The 24,411-nt window shown below is 34.2% G+C and overlaps 1 protein-coding gene across 4 annotated transcripts in view; it reads left to right on the top strand.

The window, feature by feature from the left end:
* Wdr7 (WD repeat domain 7) overlaps positions 1-24,411 on the top strand; it is a 334,029-nt gene that overhangs the window by 14,810 nt on the left and 294,808 nt on the right. For all 4 annotated transcript variants that reach the window (XM_015482357.2, XM_048806161.1, XM_048806162.1 and 1 more), the window contains exons 2-4: positions 8,839-9,010; positions 14,381-14,487; positions 16,188-16,266. In XM_015482357.2, coding sequence (XP_015337843.1) covers positions 8,852-9,010; positions 14,381-14,487; positions 16,188-16,266 — 345 coding nt within the window. In that variant the 5' untranslated portion in view covers positions 8,839-8,851. The remainder of the gene's footprint in view (positions 1-8,838; positions 9,011-14,380; positions 14,488-16,187; positions 16,267-24,411) is intronic.

Genomic DNA, 24,411 nt, shown 5'->3' with positions numbered 1-24,411 from the left:
GGAGGATGGGAAAGGCAGCGGAGCACAACAGACACTAGTATGGCAATTTGTAAATCAATGGATGTGAAACTGATGTGATTCTGCTATCTGTGTATGGGGTGAGGGGGGGAGTTCATAACCCACTTGAATCAAAGTGTGGAATATGATATGTCAAGAAATTTGTAATGTTTTGAACAACCCACAATAAAAAAAATTAAAAAAAAAAAAAAAATGAGATGTCAATATTTTTGAAAGACAAAGACTCACTTAATAGAAATGGATTGAAATGATAATGAGAGCATGATTAAGGGAGGAAGAGCCTTGGCAGAGTCTTGGGGGAATTAGGTTTAGCAAACAAGAAGAGATGTTTTTTCCTCTAAAGAATTAAACTAAAAATGTGTGTTAAACCTTTAATATAGTTCTTGGCGCACAGTGGGAGCTTAATAAATGTTAGGTACTCTTCTTTTCTGTTTGTTCATTCAATAAATAATACATATTGACCCTTTTAAGTCAATAAAAATTTTGAGGTGCTATAATTATCTCATATTCTGGTGGAATGCAGTTTGCTTGATAATTAAATAACAAAGACTCTGGCCTTATATTTTATCCTGGAGGAACACAGGCTGGTGAAACAGATGAATTTGTAAACAGATAACTACACACGGGATGATAAGTATTTTGAATTAAACCTTTGGAAGGTGGAATAAAAATATGGTCGCTGGATGGGCTGGGGTGTGGCTCAGCGGTAGAGTGCTCGCCTAGCACGTTCAAGGCCTTAGGTTCGATCCTCAGCACCATATACAAATAAACAAAATAAAAAACTATTGTGTCCAACTAAAAAATAAGTATTTTAAAAAAATATGGTCACTGGAGTAGTGAAGCCCTGGGTTCACCAGGGGTACACACAACACCCCCAGCGCTGGACATGGGATTTGTCAAAGCATCCACAGCACAGGGGCTTGCCGTGGGGTTTGCCAGGGTCCCCACAGCAGAGGGGCTAGCCTTTGCAAAGATTATAGACCTAAGATAATTCTTGCTAAAGTTAAATATATTTTGAAAACCTTATGGTGGGGGGTGTAGCTCAGAATAGAGCACTTGTCTCGCATGCCCAAGGCCTTGAATTCCATCTGCACTGCCAAAAACAGAAAATGAAAAACAAAAAAAGAAGACACTACATTGTGGCCATGTGTATAACTTTAAAACAGAATAAAGGAACCTGGTGAATCAGGGCCACTTTATTAACTGCATTTTAATAGAAAACACAAAGGCAGGGGAAAAACCAACAGGATCCAAGAATTCATCTTGAAAATTAAGACTTCATTCAACCCAGATCCTTCCTTCTATTCTCCCTCTTCAGAGATGGTCCTTATTACTGTTTTATGTTTGATGTTATTCAGAATTATTTGAAGTGTGCACTCGGGCATGGGCATACATCTGAATGTGTGTGTGTGTGTGTGTGTGTGCATGCACACATACCCACTGTGTTTTGGAGATTGTCTTATATGGCAGTATTCCATTGTAGAACTTTACCATAATTTATTTAATTCATTCCTCATTGATGGATGTTGAGGTTCTTTTCTATGTGTCTTTTAAGAATTATAGGGGGCTGGGGTTGTGGCTTAGTGATAGATAGAGCACTTGCCTAGCATGCGTGAGGCACTGGGTTTAAAAATAAAACAAAATACAATAAAGGTATTATGTCCATCTTCTATCTATCTATCTATCTATCTATGAAGAATTATAGAATTCTTAAACACACAAAAATAGAAAAGATAATGTAATGAACACTCTTGCACTAAAAGATCTCCAGTATTTATTTTCACAGTTTAGGTTCATGGGTGAGTAAGTAGATTCTGAGATGGAGATTAGTACTTGGTTTAATAGGGAGTTCTCTTGGGATCAACACTCAGAGAAAGGAAGCAGGTTTGGCCCAGGGTGAAAGTTGTGTTTTCATAAGTTTCAAAGAAATCTCAGTTGACCCTAGGGGCAGTTCTGAATGTAGAATGAGCCTTCAGGGATATCCTGAATTGGTGAGGAGACTGGGCCTTTGTATTTCTGCATCAGTCCTTGGATGTGGGATGTGTCCTGAGGAAGGGGCAAGAGCTTGGGCAAGTCATCTCTGGTTGGCTGAGGTTGTGGGTGCTGATGACCCATACCTATGTGCCAGGAGCTCTCTTCCTAGGTGGGTGGTAAGTCCTTCATTCCTGAAGAAGGATGTGTTTCATTTCCCTCCCCTCCAACAACTCTTGCCCCAGATTCTCTTCCCTCTCTCAAGTGCCACTGATTCCAGCCAGCATGTGACTTTATACTGTAAGCACTACAGTTCCACTTATATTTCAGTGAGCAATGTGTTTTGGTAAATTCTTGATTAACCAGATTGCCAGGATAATGAAATTTCTTGTAAATGGAATTTTGTGGCAAACAAAGACAATGTGGACTAGTGAGGAGATTTTCATTTTAGGAATCAGAGGATCTGTATGCACCTCTGAACTCTGGCAGCAGTTTGCTGTGTGAGCTCAAAAGAGATTCTAATGGACCTAAATCCTAAATACCACCTGAATAAAAGTCTGCAGGATGGAAATGAGCTATACTTTTCTCCATTCGAGATTGGGAAACTGGATTTTTTTTTTATTCCAACTACAAAAGGCTTTCTTTTTCAAACAATTAAACATAAAAAACAAAAGCAAAACAGCACTGACCCATCTCATAAACTTTTGAAATGACTGGTTTGGCAAAGGCTAATTGCATTCCTGCCAGTCACATGGGACACTTGTTATTGAGATCTCTTGTGCCATGTTGGGACCAGATTTTCTAAGGTATAATTTCTTTGAGACTCTTGCCTCCTTCCATTCTCACTCTCCTTTCTCCTTCTGCTTCTGCTTCCCTCCTTTCTCTTCTCACTCATCTTGGAAGGCTCATTCTTGTCCGTGACCTTACATACTTCATCAGCCCCTGGAATTTATTGTTCTTTCTTTATGTCTTATTTTTTCTTTTACTGTCTTAGCTCTCATCATTTTAGTTAAGTTTCTTATCATTCTGCACCCAGGCTTATTACAGTAGCATTATATCTGGTGTCTCAGCAATTTTGCGTTAACCTAAGCTTTATACTGTCTTAAAAACAACATATTACTACTCTGTTTACATATATACTTATTGGACCATTAAATCTCACAATTTGGCTTAGTTGAAAATCAATATGAATCTTTGTGGTATTCTCACCTTTCACAAACCTTATAGTTAGTAAATTCTGGTTAAGTATAGAATAATTTATCTTAGTATTAAGGTAAATTCAGGTATTAGAATCTGAATTTATTGAGGACTTCTATGGGAATTAGTATCATGATCATAGTACCCACCCATTTTTTTACTTAGAGTTGTTAGTATTTAAAAATACTTTTTCTTTTCTTTGATTCTGAGAGTACCATTGTATAAAACCTGTATCAAAACTCATATTGCATCCTTATCAACCTGATGTGTTAAACACCAAGTCTGTTGTATCTCTGAAATTATTTTCATGTTCATATTATTGTTCTCATACTCACCAACAAACTTTATAATATATTTATTAAAGACATCCTATATGGCTGACACTATGTTAAGAATCATATGGTTGTGAATATATAGATTGTAGTTCTTGTTCTTAAGAAGCTTAAAGAGCAATATGGGAGAGAGCTCTTAAACAGAGAGGCTGGAATTAAGTAGTGAGAAGTCAGGTAAAATCCAGCTTCTTTAAACTGGCTTAGCCTGCACGTTATGTTCTGATGCATAAATAAGACACTGCCCTGTGGGTTCTTCTCTCCTCATTCTGCCTGTTCATTCCTATTGTGAGCCCTACTATTTTCTGCCAAGAAGGAATAGAAATCTTAACTCTGGGGCTTTCAACATGTGATTCCTTGAGCTTCTTCCTTGATTCATTTCTACTCATTCTATTCATTTCTTTCTTTCTTTTTTTTTTAATGGATCTTTCTTTTAATTTATTTATCATGTGGTGCTGAGTATAGAACCCAGGGCCTCACACTTTCCAGGTAAGTGCTCTACCACTGAGCCACAACTCCAGCCCTCATTCCATTCATTTCTTTTTTTAGACTTCCCATTTTGTTTATTTATTTACTCATTTATTCTAATTTGTTTTATATGACAACAAAATGCATTACATTTCAGATTACAAATATAGAACACAATTTTTCATATTTCTGGTTGTACATCAATTATAGTCACACCATTCGTGTCTTCATACATGTACTTAGGGTGATGATGTCTATCTCATTCTACTGTCTTTTCTACCCCCATGTCCCTCCTTCCTCTCCTACCTCTTTCCCTATCTAAAGTTTGTCTAATCCTCCCATGCTCCCTGGCCCCAACCCTATTATAAATCAGCATCCTTATATAAGAGAAAACATCTGGCATTTGGTTTTTTGGGATTGGCGAACTTCACTTAGCATTATATTCTTTAACTCTACCCATTTACCTGAAAATGCCATAATTTTATTCTGCTTTAATAATATTATTAAATTAAATAATAATAATATTGAATAATATTCCATTGTGTGCTTTCTTTATCCATTCATCGACTGAAGGGCATCTAGGTTAATTCCACAGTTTAGCTATTGTGAATTGTGCTGCTATAAACATTGATGTGGCTGTGTCCCTGTAGTATGCAGTTTTTAAGTCCTTTGAGTATACACTGAGGAGTAGGATAGCTGGGTCAAAAATCTTAACACCAAAAAAACCCCAAATAACCCAATCAATAAATGGGCCAATGAACTGAACAGACACTTCTCAGAAGATGATGTACAATCAATCAACAAATATATGAACAAATGTTCAACATCTCTAGCAATTAGAGAAATGCAAATCAAAACTACTTTAAGATGTCATCTCATTCCATTTATTTCTTAGGGAAATCCTTCCTGGACGCCTGAAATCTTGGTTAGGGAATCCATCTTTTGTGCTTTCATGTCTTAAGACGATGGTAGTTGTTAGTTTGCATGTTGTGTAAGCCACATTGGATTTTGTGTCACTTTTTATTCCTTGTAATATTCTACACCTACCACCATGTAGGCTTACAATGGAAACTTGGGAAATGCTGCTCTAAAATATATATGAATTATTGTTATTTTAAGATCAGAACTTAATTTGAAAGTTATTTTAGTATTGAGATGAAAGTTTGTAATATTTCTAATAAATCATGCAGAACAAATTGCCATATTTGCACTGTAAATTTCCATAATTTGAATTGCATTATTCAGCAGTACTTTTATGTTGTGGCAGAAAGTGAATGAAAGATGTTGACCTGTTGAAAAGTCCAACCTTACTAAATGTTAAGTGATAGTGCTGGAAGAAACCAGTAGATGTGCAAGCAGGGTGTGAACTAGCAAAATCTGTTTTTTTAAAAAATAATCTTTACTGAGCATCTGCCATGTGCTGGGTGTTATGCTAGTTGCATTTCATCTGTGGTCCCTAAATCTTCATCTTTATGAAAGCTTTCTGAGAGGAGCTGTTATTATCCCTCCTTGTGGGAAAATGAGTACTTCAGAGAGAATTTTGCTGAAATCACATTGAAGAGCCAAAAATTGAATATAGGTCTTCTGATTGTCAGTCTAATGTTTTTTAGTTATTATTTTCGTTGTTGACTGAAGTACAATTTTATTATTTCTATAAAGAACTAAGAAATATACCTGAAATTAAAGTCATCAAGAGATGACCAACATTTTCTCCCTTAAGATCCCTTTTTTTGATTCGATTTTTTTGACTTAAAATTTTTATTAGTTATAGTCTTGATGAGAAAACTAAGCCTTAGAAATAAGATGGTGTGATCAAAGACTACAGAATTAGTGGCAGAAGGAGAAAGTAGGATCTAGAACTCTTGATGTTTGACTTCGGAACTTTATCTTTTAAACATTTTTGGTAGACATCTCTAAGTGTAACATGATCCAGATTTTGATATGAACACAAATGCAAATGGAATGTTCATAGTATTCATCTGTTTTTAAGAAGCATTTAGTCTTAGAATATATCAAATTTGTTAGATAATGCTAAAATTTGAAATACAGCATTTCCCTGAATGTCTTAGTTATAAAATATAATAAAATATAGATTTATTACATGTGTGATTTTGTTTTGAAGTTTCTGTTAAAGTTAATACCATACATATTGTTTAGATTTTGGCTTGCTCATTTTTGCTTTTGTCTTTTTCCATGAAAATAGTTTTTTTTTGTTTGTTTTTTTTAAAATTTCAGTGAATACTGTTCTGTGACTTATTTAATATAAAACTTTTTTGGGATATATCCAGTTTTCTTCAAACAATAGATGATAATGTTGGAAACATTGAGAATGGATTATTAACAAATAAATAGAATAGTTGAATGTTGACATCTGAAAAACTACATGCTCCACATTTTCACTGACCTTTTTTCCCTTTAGGAAAAACTCTCTTACGGTGCCAATTTAGAATGTCTTGGCTTATTGGTTATTGAGAGAAATTCAAATTTAAATATCTATGCTCTAATCAATGATTAGATCCTGTCTAATTTGCCCATTTTGGGGTTACATTAGTTGCTTAGACCTAGATTTAAGGGGCTGCTGCTTCACTGGTAGTCTTGTTTAATCCTTCTTAGAAGCATTTGTGCTGTCGTCATAAACTCTGTTATCCTTTATTTCACATTATTTCATTGTTGCTTCTGTGGATTTTCTAGTTTCAATTTTATTTTGTTATAAGGTTTTTAAAGTTTAAGAAAAAAATATTGTAGACATTTAGTGCCATATGCAGCTTGGTCCTGGATCCCTTGATTTCTCTTTCATCCAGGCAGAATGCCCTCCCTTCCAGTCCTCAGGAGCCTGGAGAAATGGTGTTCTTTGCAGTGCTCCCCAGGAGGTGTTCAATGCCTTGGGCTTGTTTATTTACAGGAGAGAAACCTTCTTTGGTGATGTAATTGAAAGCTGAGGGTTGTCACCATGGAAAAATGAGCTCCTTCCAGATTCTCTTTTCCAGAAAGTCATTGTTGGATATGCTTCACAGCCAAAAAACATGCTGTTCCAAATTTATTAAAATTGGCTCATAGCTTAGTTCTGTTTTCTAATATCAAATAGGAATATGGAAATGCTTATTAGTGTGATGGTAGTTTATGAAACTGTCATGACACAAATAGGGCAAGTAGCGTTTTCTTAATAGGAAGTGGTTATTTTGAATAATAATAATAATAATAATAATAATTATTATTATTATTTGGCAGTATTGGGGATTGAACTCAGGGTTGCTCTACCTGTGAGCTACATCCCCAACCCTTTTAATTTTTTAAAATTTTGATATAGAGTCTCACTAAGTTGCTGGTTTCAAACTTGGGATCCTTCTGCTTAGCCTCCTGAGGCACTGGGGTAACAGGCATGTGCCACTGTGCCAGGTGTATTTTGAATGTTTTCTTTAAATGTGTACCTTGTACTTGAGCAAAAATGATGAGTTGTTTTTTGGGGGGGATAGGTGGGAACCAAATTGATGAAAGCTATGCTTTTAACAATAGCAAAAAAGGATATAATATGGGTGGTTTTGGGTAAGCATTCCAGTGTTCTTCATATTTTTTTACTTGATTCATTTTCTTTTTCATGATCTTTTCTTTGGATTGACCATCTGTCAGACTGTAGGTGACTCCTAATAAGATCTGTCAGAGTCCACTTTTCTGTGGAGCCCTCTTTGTCTATTCTAGTCTTTCTAACTTCTCTGAACTTGTCTATTATTTTTTCCTTAATCACATAATTTATAACAATTAAATGTTGTTTTACCAATTAAATTTTAATTTTGTTAATGAAGGAATAATTCTTTCTGTTTGTACTCTTCTTTAAGAGGTATATTCTAGTATATGCTGGTTAATTATCTCAAATCTAAATCCTCTCATATTATGGAGATAAGAGTCTGAAAAGAAATTCTTTCTCCTAAGATTTAGGACTTAACATGGAAGGATGTCTGTGACCTTTGGACATAACAGGTTTGGAATAAATGTGTCCAAATGAGTTTCTCACTGAGCATACTCTGTTGAATGTTTAGCACACTATAAAATGTCCTGAGTTCTTGGGCATTGCTATTTACTACTTTTTGGAGACATGGACTCCATCTCTTGTCACTTCATGACACTTTGCCTCAGTGACTCTGTGGAAGAAGAAGTGATCATAGTACTTATCTTATGATTTTTTGAAGGAATAATTGAAATCATTTTTATTTATATATATATATATATATATATATATATATACAATGCTTGGAAGAATTCCTGGCATTTCTAAAATTCTTGATAATTCTGGTCTGGCGGTGGGGATATAATTAATCTGTGTGGACTTGCTGAGCACTGTTTTTGTATTTGATTTGAATTATTTGAGGAGGCAGATGATTTGGGGTTAGAGGGCAGGATTTGCACTTGGGCTCCTTGACTTGCTGCTTCTGGGTTTTAGGGTGAATATGTTTATGCCTCATTTTATACCCTGCCAGCCTGGAAAGACTATTTTGAGATTTAAAATGAAATATATATATATATATATATATATATATATATATATACACACACACACACAAAAGTGCATCATCTATATAGTACTAAATATGAGTATTGAATCATTGACTTTTCACTAGCAAATTTTAAAAATCGTGAATGCCTGCAGTGAAGATTTGTGTCTAATTTTTTAATTAAAGAATCTAGGATGTGATAAATTAGTCATATTTGTTTGGAAATAACACATTTTTAAGTGGTCAGAATATACTACCAGGAATATATGCTTATTTTCAAACTGTACAACTTGGCTTTGTAATAAAGATATATAACATGTTTTAGAGGCTAATATTGTAATATCATATTATTCTTATAACATTTTCAGGTTTGAAAACACAATGGCAGGAAACAGCCTTGTTCTACCCATTGTGCTTTGGGGACGCAAAGCACCAACACATTGTGTCTCCGCTGTGCTTTTAACAGATGATGGGGCCACAATTGTAACTGGATGCCATGATGGTCAAATATGTCTCTGGGATCTTTCAGTAGAATTAGAAGTGAGTACTGAATTGTCTGTTGTACATCCTAAATTCAAGAAGCTACTTATTAGAAAATTACACAGTACTGGAATTATACTTGAATTCGTAATACTTTTCTGCAAAATATGTTATGGTTAAATTACTTGTATGCAGATTATCTGTTTACATTATTATAATTGATGTCTGCTGGTTTTTAGCAATTTTTGAATATAATGTCTACTATAAGTCACTTAATATTTATTATATTTAGGATATTTAAAAAGATTATAATACATAAAGAAAGAGATTTCTGCATGTATTGACAAACAGTATAAGGGGATGTGGCTTAGTGATAGAGCACTTGCCTTGCATATGTAAGGTTCCGGGTTCAGTCCTCAGCACTGTAGAAAACAACAGACAGACAAAAAACAGTTCGAAACATACCTTCTAAAGTAAATGTTTTGAAGATGGCATAACTTTTTTATAAAAATCACATAGGGATTTCTAAAATCACTATGTATTTATTGTTATTCCTTTGCCCATTTAGAAAAAAAAATTAAGGCTTTTTCTTTGCTTATGTTTTAATATTGGTTATTTTTTGATTATTGGTTTATAGAATTTCTTTTTCTTTTTCTTCTGTTTTCAGTGTTGCTAGGGATTGAACACAGGACTTCATGCATGGTAGGCAAGCACTCTACCACTGAGATATGTCCCCAGCACTGAACTGTAGGAATTCTCTATATGTTCTCGGTACAGATCCATTAACAGATATTTAACTTGCAAATATCTTTTCCCATTTTGTGCATTATTTTTCACTTTCTGGATGTTATTTCTTTCTTTTCTTTTTTAAAAATATTTTTTAGTTGTGAGTGGATCTTTTATTTATTTATAGGGTGCTAAGGATCAAACTCAGGGCCTCAAATATGTCAGGCAAGCGCTGTACCACTGAACCACGACTCCAGCCCCTTGATGTTGTTTTTTAAAGCACAAAGTATTTTAATATTGATGAAGTCTAAATTATCTAGTTTCCTTTTATTTTGTTTTTGTTAAGGAGATTATTCTCTCATTGAATGGTGTTGGTACTCTTGTGAAAAATAAGTTGAGTATAGATGCATGGATCTTTATCTGAGTCTCAATTCTATTCCTTTGTTTTCTATGTCTGTTCCTATACCATGTAATACTGTCTTGATTATTATTGCTTTATATTAAATTTTGAAATTGAAATATATGAATTCTTCAATATTGCTCTTATTTTTTACGATTGTTTTGGCTATATAAGGGTCACTTGAATTTTCATACAGATTTTAGGATCAACTTGTCAATATCTATAAAGAAATCATTTGGGTTTTTGATAGGGAATATATTGAATTTATGTATCAGTGTAGGGAATATTGCCATATTAAGTTTTATGATGTGTGAACATAGGGTACCTTTCCATTTATTTAGATATTAATTTTTTCCGACATTATTTTGTAGTTTTCAGAGTATAAATTTTATACTTCTTTAATGACATTTATTTCTCAGAATTTAGTTTCTAATCTGTTACAAATAGAATCATTTTATTTTCTGTTGTTCATTGATAAGGTATAGAAATGCGATTGAATTTGATATTGATGATTGATGATTTTTATGAGAGAGGTGACAGTTGAAATGAAGTGCACAGCACTCAGGTTGATAAGAGCAAGAAACCATTCACAGTGATAGGGAACCTTAAGTGTATGAATGCAGGTAGGTTGGTTGCTCTTTATGTAGAAATGCGGAAATTTCTTCATGCTTCTACAATTTTTTTTTTTTTCAGAAAAATAAACAAGGTCCTCAGTTGACAGTGAGGACAGGGGAGTTCCCGCTGGAGGTTTAAGGAGAGATAAGTTGCTTACCTGGGAGGTTTGGGAGTATGAATAGACTAGAGAAATTAGGCAGGACTGCTGGATAGCACTCAAGAATTCTGAAAAATTAGATGTCATCAATTGCATATGAAAACAGATGGTGGTGTAGTGTTTCCACCCACCTTCAGTTTCTTGGGTATAAGTCCCAGCCAAAGAGAGAGCCAGGTTTAACTAGGATAAAGTTTTCCTAGCAAGCTTAACAGGGGAGAGATTGCACTTACGGCTTGATTGTTTTATGCAGGGTAGTAATTATGATGTACCGTGGACTTTTAAGTTGGGTAGTGGGGTTGAAGGATAATGGATAGTGCAGTTGTGGTAGAATGAGATGGAATTGAGGTTTTAGGGGGACTGAAGAATTGTTGGGACTTGAAATGGAGGGAATTAAAATGGCAGGAGGTAGTGATTAGAAGGAGAGGTGCCAAATAAAATTCTAGAGTAGTTCATTTATTAATGATCAGGGAACTTGAAGGCAGTACAGTGGGTATTACCAAGATCATTGGAGGTAAGGAGGTTAGAAGTGAGGCCTGAGTACTACTACAAACCTTTTCTGATAGTAAAACACCTAGAAGTAAGATACCAGAAGCAATGGAGAGTGAAATGGTGAGCCAAGTGTTAGAGGCTTCAAGAGATGAGGGTGAGTAACTGTTATTTGCAATGAATATAATACGGTAGGTGCTGATTAGTATAAGAAATCTTTTGCGTTTCTACATAAAGAGCAACCAACCTACCTGCATTCATACAAAAGTGCTAAGGGTTGGAGGAGGAAAAACCAGAAGTTCTGGAGCTTAGAATGAGGGGCAAAGAAGACAATCTTCTTTCAGGCATTGTAGTACACGTGATAGAGGAAAAAATCACCACCAGTTGAGAGGGTTTCAGTGGAGGCTGTCCTCGGGGGAATTCCAGGTTTTGATTAGAACAAGGAGTTTGAAAGCTATATTCAGAAGTGCCGTTGACACTATAGGGAATTTTGCTGACCGTTGATTGTTCTTGTGTTTGGAGAGGCCAGGAAGGAGGAATTTGGGGAAACATGACTGGATCACATTGGCGAGCATACAGAACATGTGAGGATTAATATTGACAAGTAATATTCAGAAAGTAATCAGTTAAATCCAAACTTATTAGTTTAACAATAATTGGCATTTAAAATTCTAGGCACTTGGATACAAAAATAATATTATAAACCACATTTCTTGCACTTAGAAAGCTTGGCCTAATTGTTTTGGGAGGTTGCATTGTATTTTCTGCTCTTGACTCATGAGAGAGGATATCAAGCAATACACCAGGTGTGGTAAAAGTATACTTTATAAAGGGTCTTGCCTATTTAACACAAGGTTGGGGTAAGGTTTGGGTGAGGGAATGTGAATTAAGCTGTTGTCATTAATCAATACGAAGGATTGATTAATGATTAATGAATGATAATCATAGCATCTCAGGTAGTAGGGAAAAAAAGCTAAAGGGAATTTAAAAAAAGAGAAGTGCAGAATGTTGGCTGAGTAGCCTCAAAACCTCTGACTGGAATATCAGTGTTATAATTTATGTTTAAGATTTGGCATGGCATATCCCATCTTTTTATTCTTGCCTTGCCAGTGATAACTTGATAACTTTTGCTTCTGAACTGTGTCGTCATTGAGGATGAATGAATAATCTTTATGGATTGGTCAAACATTATTTTATGGTATTTCTTTGGTCTGATTAAGTGTGAAATATTTCATTAATAACTATGATGTAACAAATTTTTGTAGAACATGCTAGGATATAAATAAAAGGTACAAATGTAATAATCTAACATATTTTTTTCTCTAATAATGCTTATTTCCTCTGGAATTTTTGTTTTTTATTTTATATTGTTTTGTTTACTGGAGACAAGGTTTCACTATATGGCCCAGGCTGGTCCTGAACTCCTGGGCTCAAGTGATCCTCTTGTCTCAGCCTCCCCAATATCTGGACTCAAGGTGCAGGCTACTGCACTCAGCTCCTGGAAGTGTCTGGATATTTGACCAAAGTAGTTGCGATCTAGCACTGATATTAGGCACAGATGTATTTTGGGGTGGTTATCTCCTTATCATGATTATTCTTCCTTTCTTTGCTATTTAGTGGTCATTCAGAATAGTTTCTTAAAATCTTTTCTTTTTAATGCCCCAGAAAACTTTTGTTTAATAAATGAATTTTTGTTCTTTAAAGACACATTGATTTATGAAAATATTATATCGATGTTTTCTATTTTTTGGCTAACACTGTACTTACGAAAGTATGGTCAGATTATAGTTACATTTATATAACTTTTTGTTTTTATCTGATGATAGTAGAGCCATATGCTTTTGTTTTAGTGTACAATGATCTATTTTCAATTTTTAGCAATATGGTTGCTTTTTGGTATTTTTACCTTATGTATTATGACCATGCTATATTTTTAGAAGGATTTTCTTTATATCTGATTATGTTGTCTATGAATAAAGGTAGTTTTACTTTTTCCTTTATAGCATGTATGCCTTTTTAAATCCTTTTTATTGCCCCCATTGATAGACAATTACAAAATGGATACTATGGAGGATATTTAAATGGAGGGAATTTAAAGATATTGGTCATATTCTGTTTCTTAAACTGTGTGTTGGATGTTGCTATTCAGTTTATTCTTTGTATCCAATGTATGTTGTAAATATTATTTGCATGTAATAAATATTTAATAAAAATACATTCTGAGGTAACCTGAACAACTTATGACATTTGGTACAAATTTATGTCAATTTTATATGACACATAAAAATTGTACATATTTATGGGTTATCATGTGATGTTATATTTTCTTTTTTTCTAATGTATTTATAACTAATAGCAGAATACATAGTAATCAGGGAGTTTTTTCTTTTGGAATATTTTCTTCCATTGTCTAAACTTATCGGAAGATATTTGAATTATGGTTTTAAGATGTGAATTTTATACTATTAGTGATTTTATAATACTTTTATTATAAATTTGGGAGCTGATTGCCCGACTGTTTTAGAATAGTAATATTAAGCCAGCCTTTCCACTAGACACTGTCTCTACACCAGTGCTTCATCAAGGTTCTTCTTCCTGACAGTTAATATTACTAGTAGCTTTTAGAAGGGTACCTGCCTTCTGTGTTGGGGGTTATGAATCCAGAGACTCTTAAAGCTTTTTCAGATCAGTGATATTTAAAAATAAGTGAGGCCAGATTATCCTGTTTTATATATTAATTTAGATTCTTAACCTCCTTTCCCAGCATTCTGCCTTAGTTTGAATCTTCGCTGTCTTTCTTCATCTGATCACGTAGTAGTATAGCCTCTTGTCATTCCAACTTTGACTTCAGAACTACTGTGAAAGGATGATTGTGAGCATTATATGGATTAGAGTTCACTGTTTACTCCTAGTTTTTAGTGTTTTGAGCAAATTTTTTCAAATCTGTATCTGTATGTGTATATCAAATATTTAACATGATTGCTAATCAAAAGGTTGTTTTTTTTTTAAATGTGATATTTACACCAGCAAATTTTTGCATTTCTAGGTTAATCCTCGAGCACTGTTATTTGGTCACACAGCAGCAATCACTTGTTTGTCTAAAGCTTGTGCTTTTAGTGACAAACAGTATATTGTGAGTGCATCTGCAAGTGGGTAAGTATTCTGTTTTTTGGTTTTGGTCAGCTTTCTCTTTTTTCTAAAATTTTACATATTTTTAAAAACTTGTTTTTTAATTTGCACAAAAGAATTGTACAATTTATGGGTTGCTATGTGATATTTATATTTTTTACTTATGTCTTTAGAACTAGTATTGTGTGTTAGTAAATAGGGAATTATTTTGTTTGCTTATTTGTTTGTTGTTTGTTTCTTTTGGAGTTATCTTCTTCCATTGTTTAAACATAAAGGAAGATATTTGAATGATGGTTTTAAGGATGTGAATTTTATACTATTAATTATTTTGGAATACTTCCATTGTAATTTATGATTCTTTCTTTGCCTTGATTTTGAGAAACTCAGAATACTATAAAAGTTAAAGTATGATCTCCATGGCATTGTTATTGAGTCAATAGACAACTTCAAGAATTTTAAAAAAATCCTCAATGATGCTAGACTGGAATATATTTGGGAGATGAAGCTATGATAAAACTTATGAAGTTATATATAGCTATGATAAAGTTTATGAAGTTTATAATGTTTATGAAGTTATATATACATTAACTGTGTGTTCCTAAGTCTTAGAACATAACTTGCTTTTGGAGAAGTAGGTCATTAAATAATAATAGCATTAGGGCTCAGAGTTTGAGGAATTTAAGAAATATTTTTGGTACTTTGAAAATTGTATATTGATCCCATGTACTATTGAAGCAGGTTAGGGAATTTGAAGAAAATTAGACATTATTCTCCCTCTTTCCCCATAGTTTATGGATTAGAAGAGAACCTTGTGTAATTTTTTGGAACAAGAAGAGAAAATGTCAGACAACAATGTAGAACCTTTGGTCAATGAAAGGATAATTTACAGTAGAATGCTTGTTATAAATTGAGTGTTCTTTGAAAAATTATGTCAGGTGAGATGTAAGAAAATTATACTGTAAGGATATCCTGGTAATATCAGGATCATTGCATTTTATTAATACTTTCTTCTTTAACTCTTATTTCTTCAAAATAAAAAGCATATTGACATTTCTAATTTTCAACATTACATCTTTATTTTGTGATATAAATTTTGTGTGTGTGTGTGTGTGTATGTGTAGTGTGTGTGCACTTAATAAATTTGCAATTAATTCAGTATCAAAACTGGAATATTATATTTAATTTGCAAAGGTTGGAATTCAGTTGCCTTCAACTTTGCCTTGTTTTCTGTAGTGCTGCATTTCAAGCTGCATTTAACAAATGGCAGTGCTCAGTAGTTTAAATTAAAAGTCCATGTCTTGTTTTTGTCACTTACTTGTCATGTGAAGGCTGTGCCTGGCTTCATCATTGTCCTTACTTTAGGTTGATGTCGTAGCCATTATCTACAGCAGAGGCAGAGGAAAAACAGTTCTGAAGGGCCTTGCAGTAGTTCTGGCCAGAAATGCTCCCAAGACTCTGCCAACTAATAGGGAACCAGGAAGTGCATTCCTACTGTAGAGAGGATGTGGACTGAGGTGGGGTGGACAGGTTGGAAGGGGGATTGCGATGGTGAATGGGAGCACTGGAAATTTTGGCCAACAGCAATAATGAGTATTAGCTATAATCTGTAATAGATTAGTGTTATTACTTCTAATAACACTAATTAATTTTAAACCACTATAACAAATTGAAACAGTGCTTTTGGCAAATCAAATTTAAAGTTAGCTATTTGTTTTGTTTTATAGAGAGATGTGCCTCTGGGATGTGAATGATGGCAGATGCATTGAGTTTACAAAATTAGCCTGCACACATACTGGCATACAGGTTAGTATATATTTCTGTGACTAAGTCAGTACAATTTACAACAAATATGTAATTTAATAATGTTTGAAATATTGATCATGTATTTTTGTGTGAAAAATGCTGGGAAGGAATAAGACTAGAATTGTAGAAAAGTATTCCTCATAAGATGCTAGAGTTGGGTGGTAATGGTAATTTGCTTATCCTAAACCACTTTATCCTAGACCACTTTTGTTTTAGGCATTCTTAGTTACCCAAATGAGATCTTGTGTTAGTCGCCTTCCTGATACTATAGCAAATACTTGAGATAATCAATTTATTATATCAAAGGCTTATTTTTTATTATGGCTTTATAAGTTCTAGTCCGTAATTAGGAAGGCTCATTGCTTTTGGGCCTTTGGTGGGGATATCAGATGGTAATGGCGGGGAGTGTGTGGTGGAGCAAAACTGCTCACCTCATGGCCAGGAAGCAAATGGGAGGAAGAGACCGGGGCTCTACAATACTCTTCAAGTGCATGCCTGAAATGACCCAAAGACCTCCTACTGGGCCCTCCATGCTAAAGAATCCACCACCTACCTGTAGCACCACCCTGGGGACCAACCCTTTATTGACCTTTGGGAGACACTTAGAATCCAAATTATAACAGAACGTCTTTACTACTTGGGCAAGTGCCCCAGATTTTAAAGAATGGAATTAATTCCTGCCAAAGCTGTTCCATTTGTGATTAAGGTAAGTTGATCCCCTTTTTGGGTCATGTCTCCTTTTTTGAAGTCAAAATATCATTTTTATTTTTTCCATATTTTTTTTATTGGTACACAATGGTGAAATTCATTGTTACGTATTTGTACATGCACACAATATAAGCATGTAATTTAGCCAATATCCTCTTTACCTCTCTTACTCCCTCTTCCTGGTTCATTTCTTCTGCTTTTCTGATACCTTTCAGTTTTCATGAGATTTCCCCACCCTTGACCTTTATTTTCCATTTTCCTCTCTAGCTTACACATATGAGAGAAAACATACAACCTTTGATTTTCTGATACTGTGGCTTGTTTGCTTAACATGATATTCTCAAGTTCCATGTATTTTCCTGAAAATGACATAATTTCATTTTTCTTTATGGCTTAATAAAACTCCATTTTTATATATACCACATTTTCTTTAAGCATTCATCCATTGACAGATATCTAGGCTGGTTTCATAGTTGGGCTATGGCAAATTGTGCTGCTATGAACATGGGTATGCATATAATGCTAAAGTGTGATGACTGTAATTCTTCAGGATAAATACTGAGGAGTGGTATAGCTAGCTGGCTCATATGGTGGTTCCATTCCTACTTTTTTGAGGAACCTCCATGCTGATTTCAATAGTGTTTGTATTTATTTACAATCCTGCCAATTGTGTAAAAGTGTTTCTTTTTCTTCGCATCCTTACAAGCATTTATTATTGTTTATATTCTTGATGGCTGTCATCTCACTGGAGTGAGATGAAATCTGTGTAGTTTTGATTTACATTTTCTTAATTGTTTACAGTGTTGAATTTTGATCTATTTTGAGTTGACTTTTGTGCAGGGTATCAGATAAAGATCTAGTGTTATTTTTCTATATATGGATAACCAATTTCCCTAGCACCATTTCTTAAGAAAGCTGTCTTTTCTCCAGTGTATGATTATGGCACCTTTAACAAGGGTTGGATCATTGTCTCAGTGTGGGTTTGTCTCTGTGTCTTCTACTCTGTACCATTGGTAGCCTGTTTTTATGCCAGTGCTATACAGTTTTTATTAATATAGCTGTACAGTGTAATTTGAAGTCAGGTATTGTTATGCCTTCAGCATTGTTTTATTGGCTTAAAATTGCTCTGGTTATTCTGGGTCTTTTATTCATATCCCAAAATGAATTTTAGGACTGTTATTTTCCTAGTTCTGTGAAGAATGTCATTGGTATTTTGATGGGGATTACCTTGAATCTCTATGTTGCTTTTGGTAGTATGGCCATTTTATAATATTAAAATTTGCCTATCCATGAACATGGGGGGTGTCTTTACATCTTCTTGTGTCTTCTTCAATTTCTTTCTTTTTTCAGTATCCCAGTAATTTTCATTGTAGAGGTCATTCACTCCTTGATTAGATTTATTGTGAGCTTTGTTTTTTGAGGCCTTTGTGAATGGACTTGCTTTCCTGATTTCTTTCTAAGCAGATTCATATAAAAGCTATTGATTTTTGTATGTTGATTGTGTAACTTGTTACTTTGCTGAATTTGTTTATTAACCATAGCAATCTTCTGGTGGAGCTTCTTAGATCTTTTAACTATAGGTGCATTCATTCACATTGATAAATTAATGTGAATTAATTTATCTTCTTTCCTATTTTTATTCATTTTATTTCCTTTTCTTGCTTAGTTTCTCTGGCTAGAATTTCTAGTACCATATTGAATAGAAGTGGTAAAAGTGGGCATTCTTGTTGTGTTCTGAATTTTATAGGAAATGCTTTCATTTTTTTCCCCCACTCACCACAATGTTGGTGTTGGGTTTGTTTTATATAGCCTTTATGTAGCTGAGGTTCTTCTATCCTTACTTTACTATTTTCAGTGGGTACTGAATTTTGTTTGAAGGCTTTCTTTGCATCCATTTAGATTACTGTGATTTTTGTGCTTGCTTCTATTTAAGTGATGAATTGACATTTTTTAAATTTGCATATGTCAAAACATCCTTGCATCTCTGGGATAAAACCAACTTGGTCATGAGGTACAGTCTTCTTTATATGCTGTTGAATATGACTTGCTAATATTTTATTAGGGATTTTTGCATCTAACTTCATCAGGGATAGCAGTCTAGTTTTCTTTCTTTGATGTGTTCTTACCTGGTTTTGGAATGGGTGATACTGGTTTAATAAAATAAATTTGTAGGTATTCCATCCCTTTCTAGTTCATAGAATAATTTGAGGAGTATTGGCATTAGTTCTTCTTTAAAGGTCTGGGAGAATTAGCTGAAAATCCATCTTTTATCACTGCTTCCTTCTCATTGTGAGTCTGTTTAGGTTTCCTCAGACCTCTTGATTCAATTTAGACAGGTCATAGGTATCTAGAAATGTATTCATTTCTTTTAAGTTTTGCAATTTATTGGAGTATAAGTTTTCAAAATTGTCTCTAATGATCCTATGGATTTCTGTGATGGCTCTGGTGATTTCTCCTTTTTTACCTCTTATTTTATTAATTTGACTCTTTTCTTTTGGTTAGTTTGACGAAGGGCTTATCAATCTTTTTTATCTTTTCAAAGAAATAACTCTTTGTTTCATTGATCTTTTGTCCTATTTTTTTAAAATTCTCTGTTGATTTGGCTTTGGTCTTGTTATTTTCTTCCTTCTATTGTTTTTGAATTAGTTTGTTTTTGTTTTTCAAGGGCCTTCATATGAATCATTGGTTATTTGGGATCTTTCTCATTTATTTATGTAGGCACTCATAGCTATAAACTTTTCTTTTAGAACTGCCTTTATAGTACTCCAAAGGTTTTGGTAGTTTGTATCACTATTCTCACTTGATTTTAAGAATTCTCCTGATTTCTTCTCTCACCCATTCATCATTCAAAAGAGTACAGTTCAGTCTCCATGTGTTCACATAGTTTCTTTAGGGTATTTTGGTGTTGATTTCTAATATCATTCCATTTTTGTCAGATAAGATGAAAGGAATTGCATCAATTTTCTCATATTTGCTTAGAGTTGCTTTATGATTTAAAATATGGTCTTTTGGGAGAAGTTCCATGAGCAGCTGAGAAGAAATTGTATTCAGCTGTTGTTAGATGAAATAGTCTATAGATGTTCATTAAATCCATTTATTTTTATTTTTTTGCTTCTGAAGAGCCTTTACTGAGTTTATGTATGAATGAACTGTACATATTGGTGAGAAAGTTGTGTTGAAATCTCACAGTATTATTGTACTAGAGACTGAGTCTTTAATTTGAGTAGTGTCTCTTAAATGATTGGTTGCACCAATATTTGGGGCATAAATATTTACTGTCATTATAATTTCTTGTTGGATTGTTCTTTTCATCATATGAAGTGACCTTCTTTGTCTTTTCTGATTAATTTTGGCTTGGAGTGTGCTTTTGTCAGATATGAGTCATTACTCCTGCTTGTTTGGGAGCTCCATTTGCATGGGATCCCAGTCTCCATCATTTCACTTTCAGGAGGCTGTCTCTGCCTCTAAGGTGAATCTCTTGCTAACAACATATCATCGAGTCTTGTTTTTTATCTATTCTGCCAGCATATGTTTTACAATCAGAGAGTTGAGACCATTTACATTCAGTGTTATTATGGAGAGAGGTTTATTAATTCCTGCCATTTTAATTTATTTCTGATGTTTAATTTTGTCCTATTTCTCGTTTGATTAGCTATTCTTCAAGTGAGATTTGTCCATTTGTGAGTTCTGGGGTTTGTTTTTGATTTTGTTCTGTGTGAAATAGTTCTTTAAGTATTTTCTGTAATGCCAGCTTAAAAGTCTTGAATTCTTTTAGTTTCTACTTATTTAGAAAGGTTTTTATTTTCTTATCAATTCCAAAGGATAGCTTTGTTAGATGTAGCAATCTTGGCTGATAGTTATTTTTTTTTTTCAGGTCTTGGAAAACACCATTCCAAGTCCTTGTGGATGTTAACAGTTTGTGTTGAGAAATCAGACTTAATTCCAATTACTTTGCCTCTAAATGTGACCTGATGTTTATCTCTTGAGACTTTAAAGTTGTATCCTAGTTCTGTATGTTAGGAATTTTAATTATAATGTGTCAGAGAGAGCTTCTTTTTTCATCTCATCTATTTGGGGTTCTGAATGCCTCCTGAATCTAGATGTCTTTCTCATTCTGAAGGTTTGGAAAATTTTCTGTTATTATTTTCATGAAGAGATTATCCATTGCCATTAACCTGAATCTTAGAATCCTCTTTAATTCCAATGATTCTTAAATTTGGTGTCTTAATGTTTCAGAGTTCTTGTATATTCTGATCATGTTTGTTTGTTTGTTTGTTTGTTTACTTATTTTTGAGGTACCAGGGATCCTCCTGCCTCAGCCTCCTGGGCTGCTGAGATTACAGGTGTGCACTGTGCCCAGCCAGGTTTACTTATTTTCTTTGCTTTAATACTATGTGAATGTTCAAGCCTGGCCACTTCATCTGCCAGCTCTGAAATTCTGTCTTCAGTTTGGTCAACTCTATTAGAGAGTCTTTTAACTTAACATTAAAAAAAAAAAAGATTATTGTTTTTTTCCCCAAGATTTCTATTTAGTTCTTTTTCAATATCTCTGTCTTCATTGCTGGGTGTGATGGTGTATACCTATAATCCCAGTGACTTTGGAGTCGTGACATAAGAGGATTATGAATTCAAAGCCGCTTTAGGAACTTATCGAGACCCTAAGCAACTTAATGAGACCCTGTCACAAAATAAGAAATAAAAAGGGCTGGATATGTAACTTAGTGGTTAAGTTCCCCTCGGTTCAATCCCTGATACCAAGAAAAAAAACATCTCTATCATTTAATTTCTCACTTTTCAGTTGTTTTTTTTTCCTGTGTTCTCTTGGAATTCTTTAATCATTTTTTATTGGTTCTTTTTATTTATATGTGACAGTAGAATTCATTTTGATGAACTTTACAAGCATGGAATATATTTTATTCTAATTAGGACCCCATTCTTTTGGATGTGCACAATGGTGGGATTTACTATGGTATATTTTATGTATGTAAATAGGAAAATTATTCTGAATTAATTCTTTTCTTTTCTTTTCCTATACCCTTTCCCTTCCTTTCTTTCCATTTTGTTTAATCTACTGAATATCTAGTCCTCTTTCCCCTTTCTTGTGAGTTAGCTTCCACATATCAATGGAAACATTTGACCTTTGGCTTCTTGGGACTGGCTTATTTCGCTTAGCTTGATAGTCTCCAGATCCAGCCATTTACTGGCAAATGTCATAAAGTCATTCTTCTTTATGGCTGAGTAATATTCCTTTGTGTATATATATCAAATTTTCTTTATCCATTCATTTGTTGAAGGGCACCTAGGTTGACTCCATAGCTTAGCTATTATGAATTGAGCTGCTATAAACATTGATGTGGTTGCGACACTGTAGAATGCTGATTTTATTTTATTTTATTTTTTTAAATTTTTTTGTTGGTTGTTCAAAACATTACATAGTTCTTGACATATCATATTTCATACTTTGATTCAAGTGGGTTATGAACTCCCATTTTTACCCCGTATACAGATTGCAGAATCACATCAGTTACACATCCACTGATTTACATATTGTCATACTAGTGTCTGTTGTATTCTTCTGCCTTTCCTATCCTCTACTATCCCCCCTCCCCTCCCCTCCCCCCAATCTTCTCTCTCTACCCCATCTACTGTAATTCATTTCTCCCCCCATTTTTTTTCCCTTTCCCCTCACTTCCTCTTGTATATAATTTTGTATAACCATGAGGGTCTCCTTCTATTTCCATGCAATTTCCCTTCTCTCTCCCTTTCCCTCCCACCTCTCGTCCCTGTTTAATGTTAGTCTTCTTCTCATGCTCTTCCACCCTACTCTGTTCTTAGTTACTCTCCTTATATCAAAGAAGACATTTGGCATTTGTTTTTTAGGGATTGGCTGGCTTCACTTAGCATAATCTGCTCTAATGCCATCCATTTCCCTGCAAATTCCATGATTTTGTCATTTTTTAATGCAGAGTACTACTCCATTGTGTATAAATGCCACATTTTTTTTTATCCATTCATCTATTGAAGGGCATCTAGGTTGGTTCCACAGTCTTGCTATTGTGAATTGTGCTGCTATGAACATCGATGTAGCAGTGTCCCTGTAGTATGCTCTTTTTAGGTCTTTAGGGAATAGACCGAGAACGGGAATAGCTGGGTCAAATGGTGGTTCCATTCCCAGCTTTCCAAGAAATCTCCATACTGCTTTCCAAATTGGCCGCACCAATTTGCAGTAGAATGCTGATTTTAAATCCTTTGGATATATACTAAGGGGTGGATAGCTGGATCAAATTGTTTTTCCATTCCTAGCATTTTGAGGAATCTCCATATTGCTTTCCAGAGTGGTTGCACCAAAAATTTGCAGACCCACCAGCAATGTATGAGTGTACCTTTTCTCCCTAACCTCACCAACATTTTGTTGTTACTTGTATTTTTGATAATTGCCATTCCGACTGGAGTGGGATGAAATCTCAGTGTAGTTTTAATTTGCATTTCTTTAATTGCTAGAGGTGTTGAACTTTTCTTCATATATTTGTCAACCATTTGTATTTCTTATTCTGAGAAGTATCTGTTCACTTCTTTTGCTTTTATTGATTGAGTTTTTTTTTTTTTAAGTTAAGTTTTTTTTTTTTACTTCTTTATATATCCTGGGAATTAATGTCCTATCTGAGGTGCAGGTGACAACGATTTTCTCCCATTCTGTAGGTTCTCTCTTCATGCTCTTGTTTCCTTTGCTGTGAAGAAGCTTTTAGTTTGATACCATGCCATTTATTGATTATTGATTTTGCTTTTTGAGATCTACACTTTCACCACTTCTATTCAGCATAGTTCGTGAAACTTTTCCCAGAGCATTAGGCAAAAGAAAGACATTAAGGGAATGTGAATAGAAAAAGAAGAGCTCAAACTTTCTCTGTTTGCCAATGACATGATTCTGTATTTAGAAGACCCAAAAAACTCCACTAGAAAACTTCTAGAACTTATAAGTTAATTCAGCAAAGTAGCAAGATAAAAAATTGACACCTATAAATCAGTTGCATTTCTATACTCCATCAACAAACCAGCTGAATGAGAAATTATGAATTCTTTGATCATTTTTATAAACATGCTTTTGAATTCTTTATCTGATATTTCATTCACTTCAATGTCTTTGGAGTTAGTTGCTGTTGAATTATGAACTTTAGGTGGCATCATATTACCTTGCTTTTTCTTGTTTTCCTGTGTTGGGTTTTATACTTGTATTGGGATAGATTAGTCTTTCACTCTTATGTGTGGATCTTTCTAGGGCCTAGCCTCCTCTTGCCAAAGTGTTCTAGAGTTATGTAGATTAAGACCCCACTGCAGATGTGATGTCCACCACCTTTGTTTTAATTCTGTTTTTGTTGTAGGAATGAATGTCCAGGAGTAGAACCTGACACCTTCCTTTGCTGGCTGTTCCTATTTGGG

Source organism: Marmota marmota, unplaced genomic scaffold (genome assembly GCF_001458135.2).
Source record: "Marmota marmota marmota unplaced genomic scaffold, marMar, whole genome shotgun sequence".
Classification (NCBI taxonomy): Eukaryota; Metazoa; Chordata; class Mammalia; order Rodentia; family Sciuridae; genus Marmota; species Marmota marmota.
The sequence above is the reverse complement of the archived record's forward strand: the minus strand, read 5'-3'. Positions and strand labels throughout refer to the sequence as shown.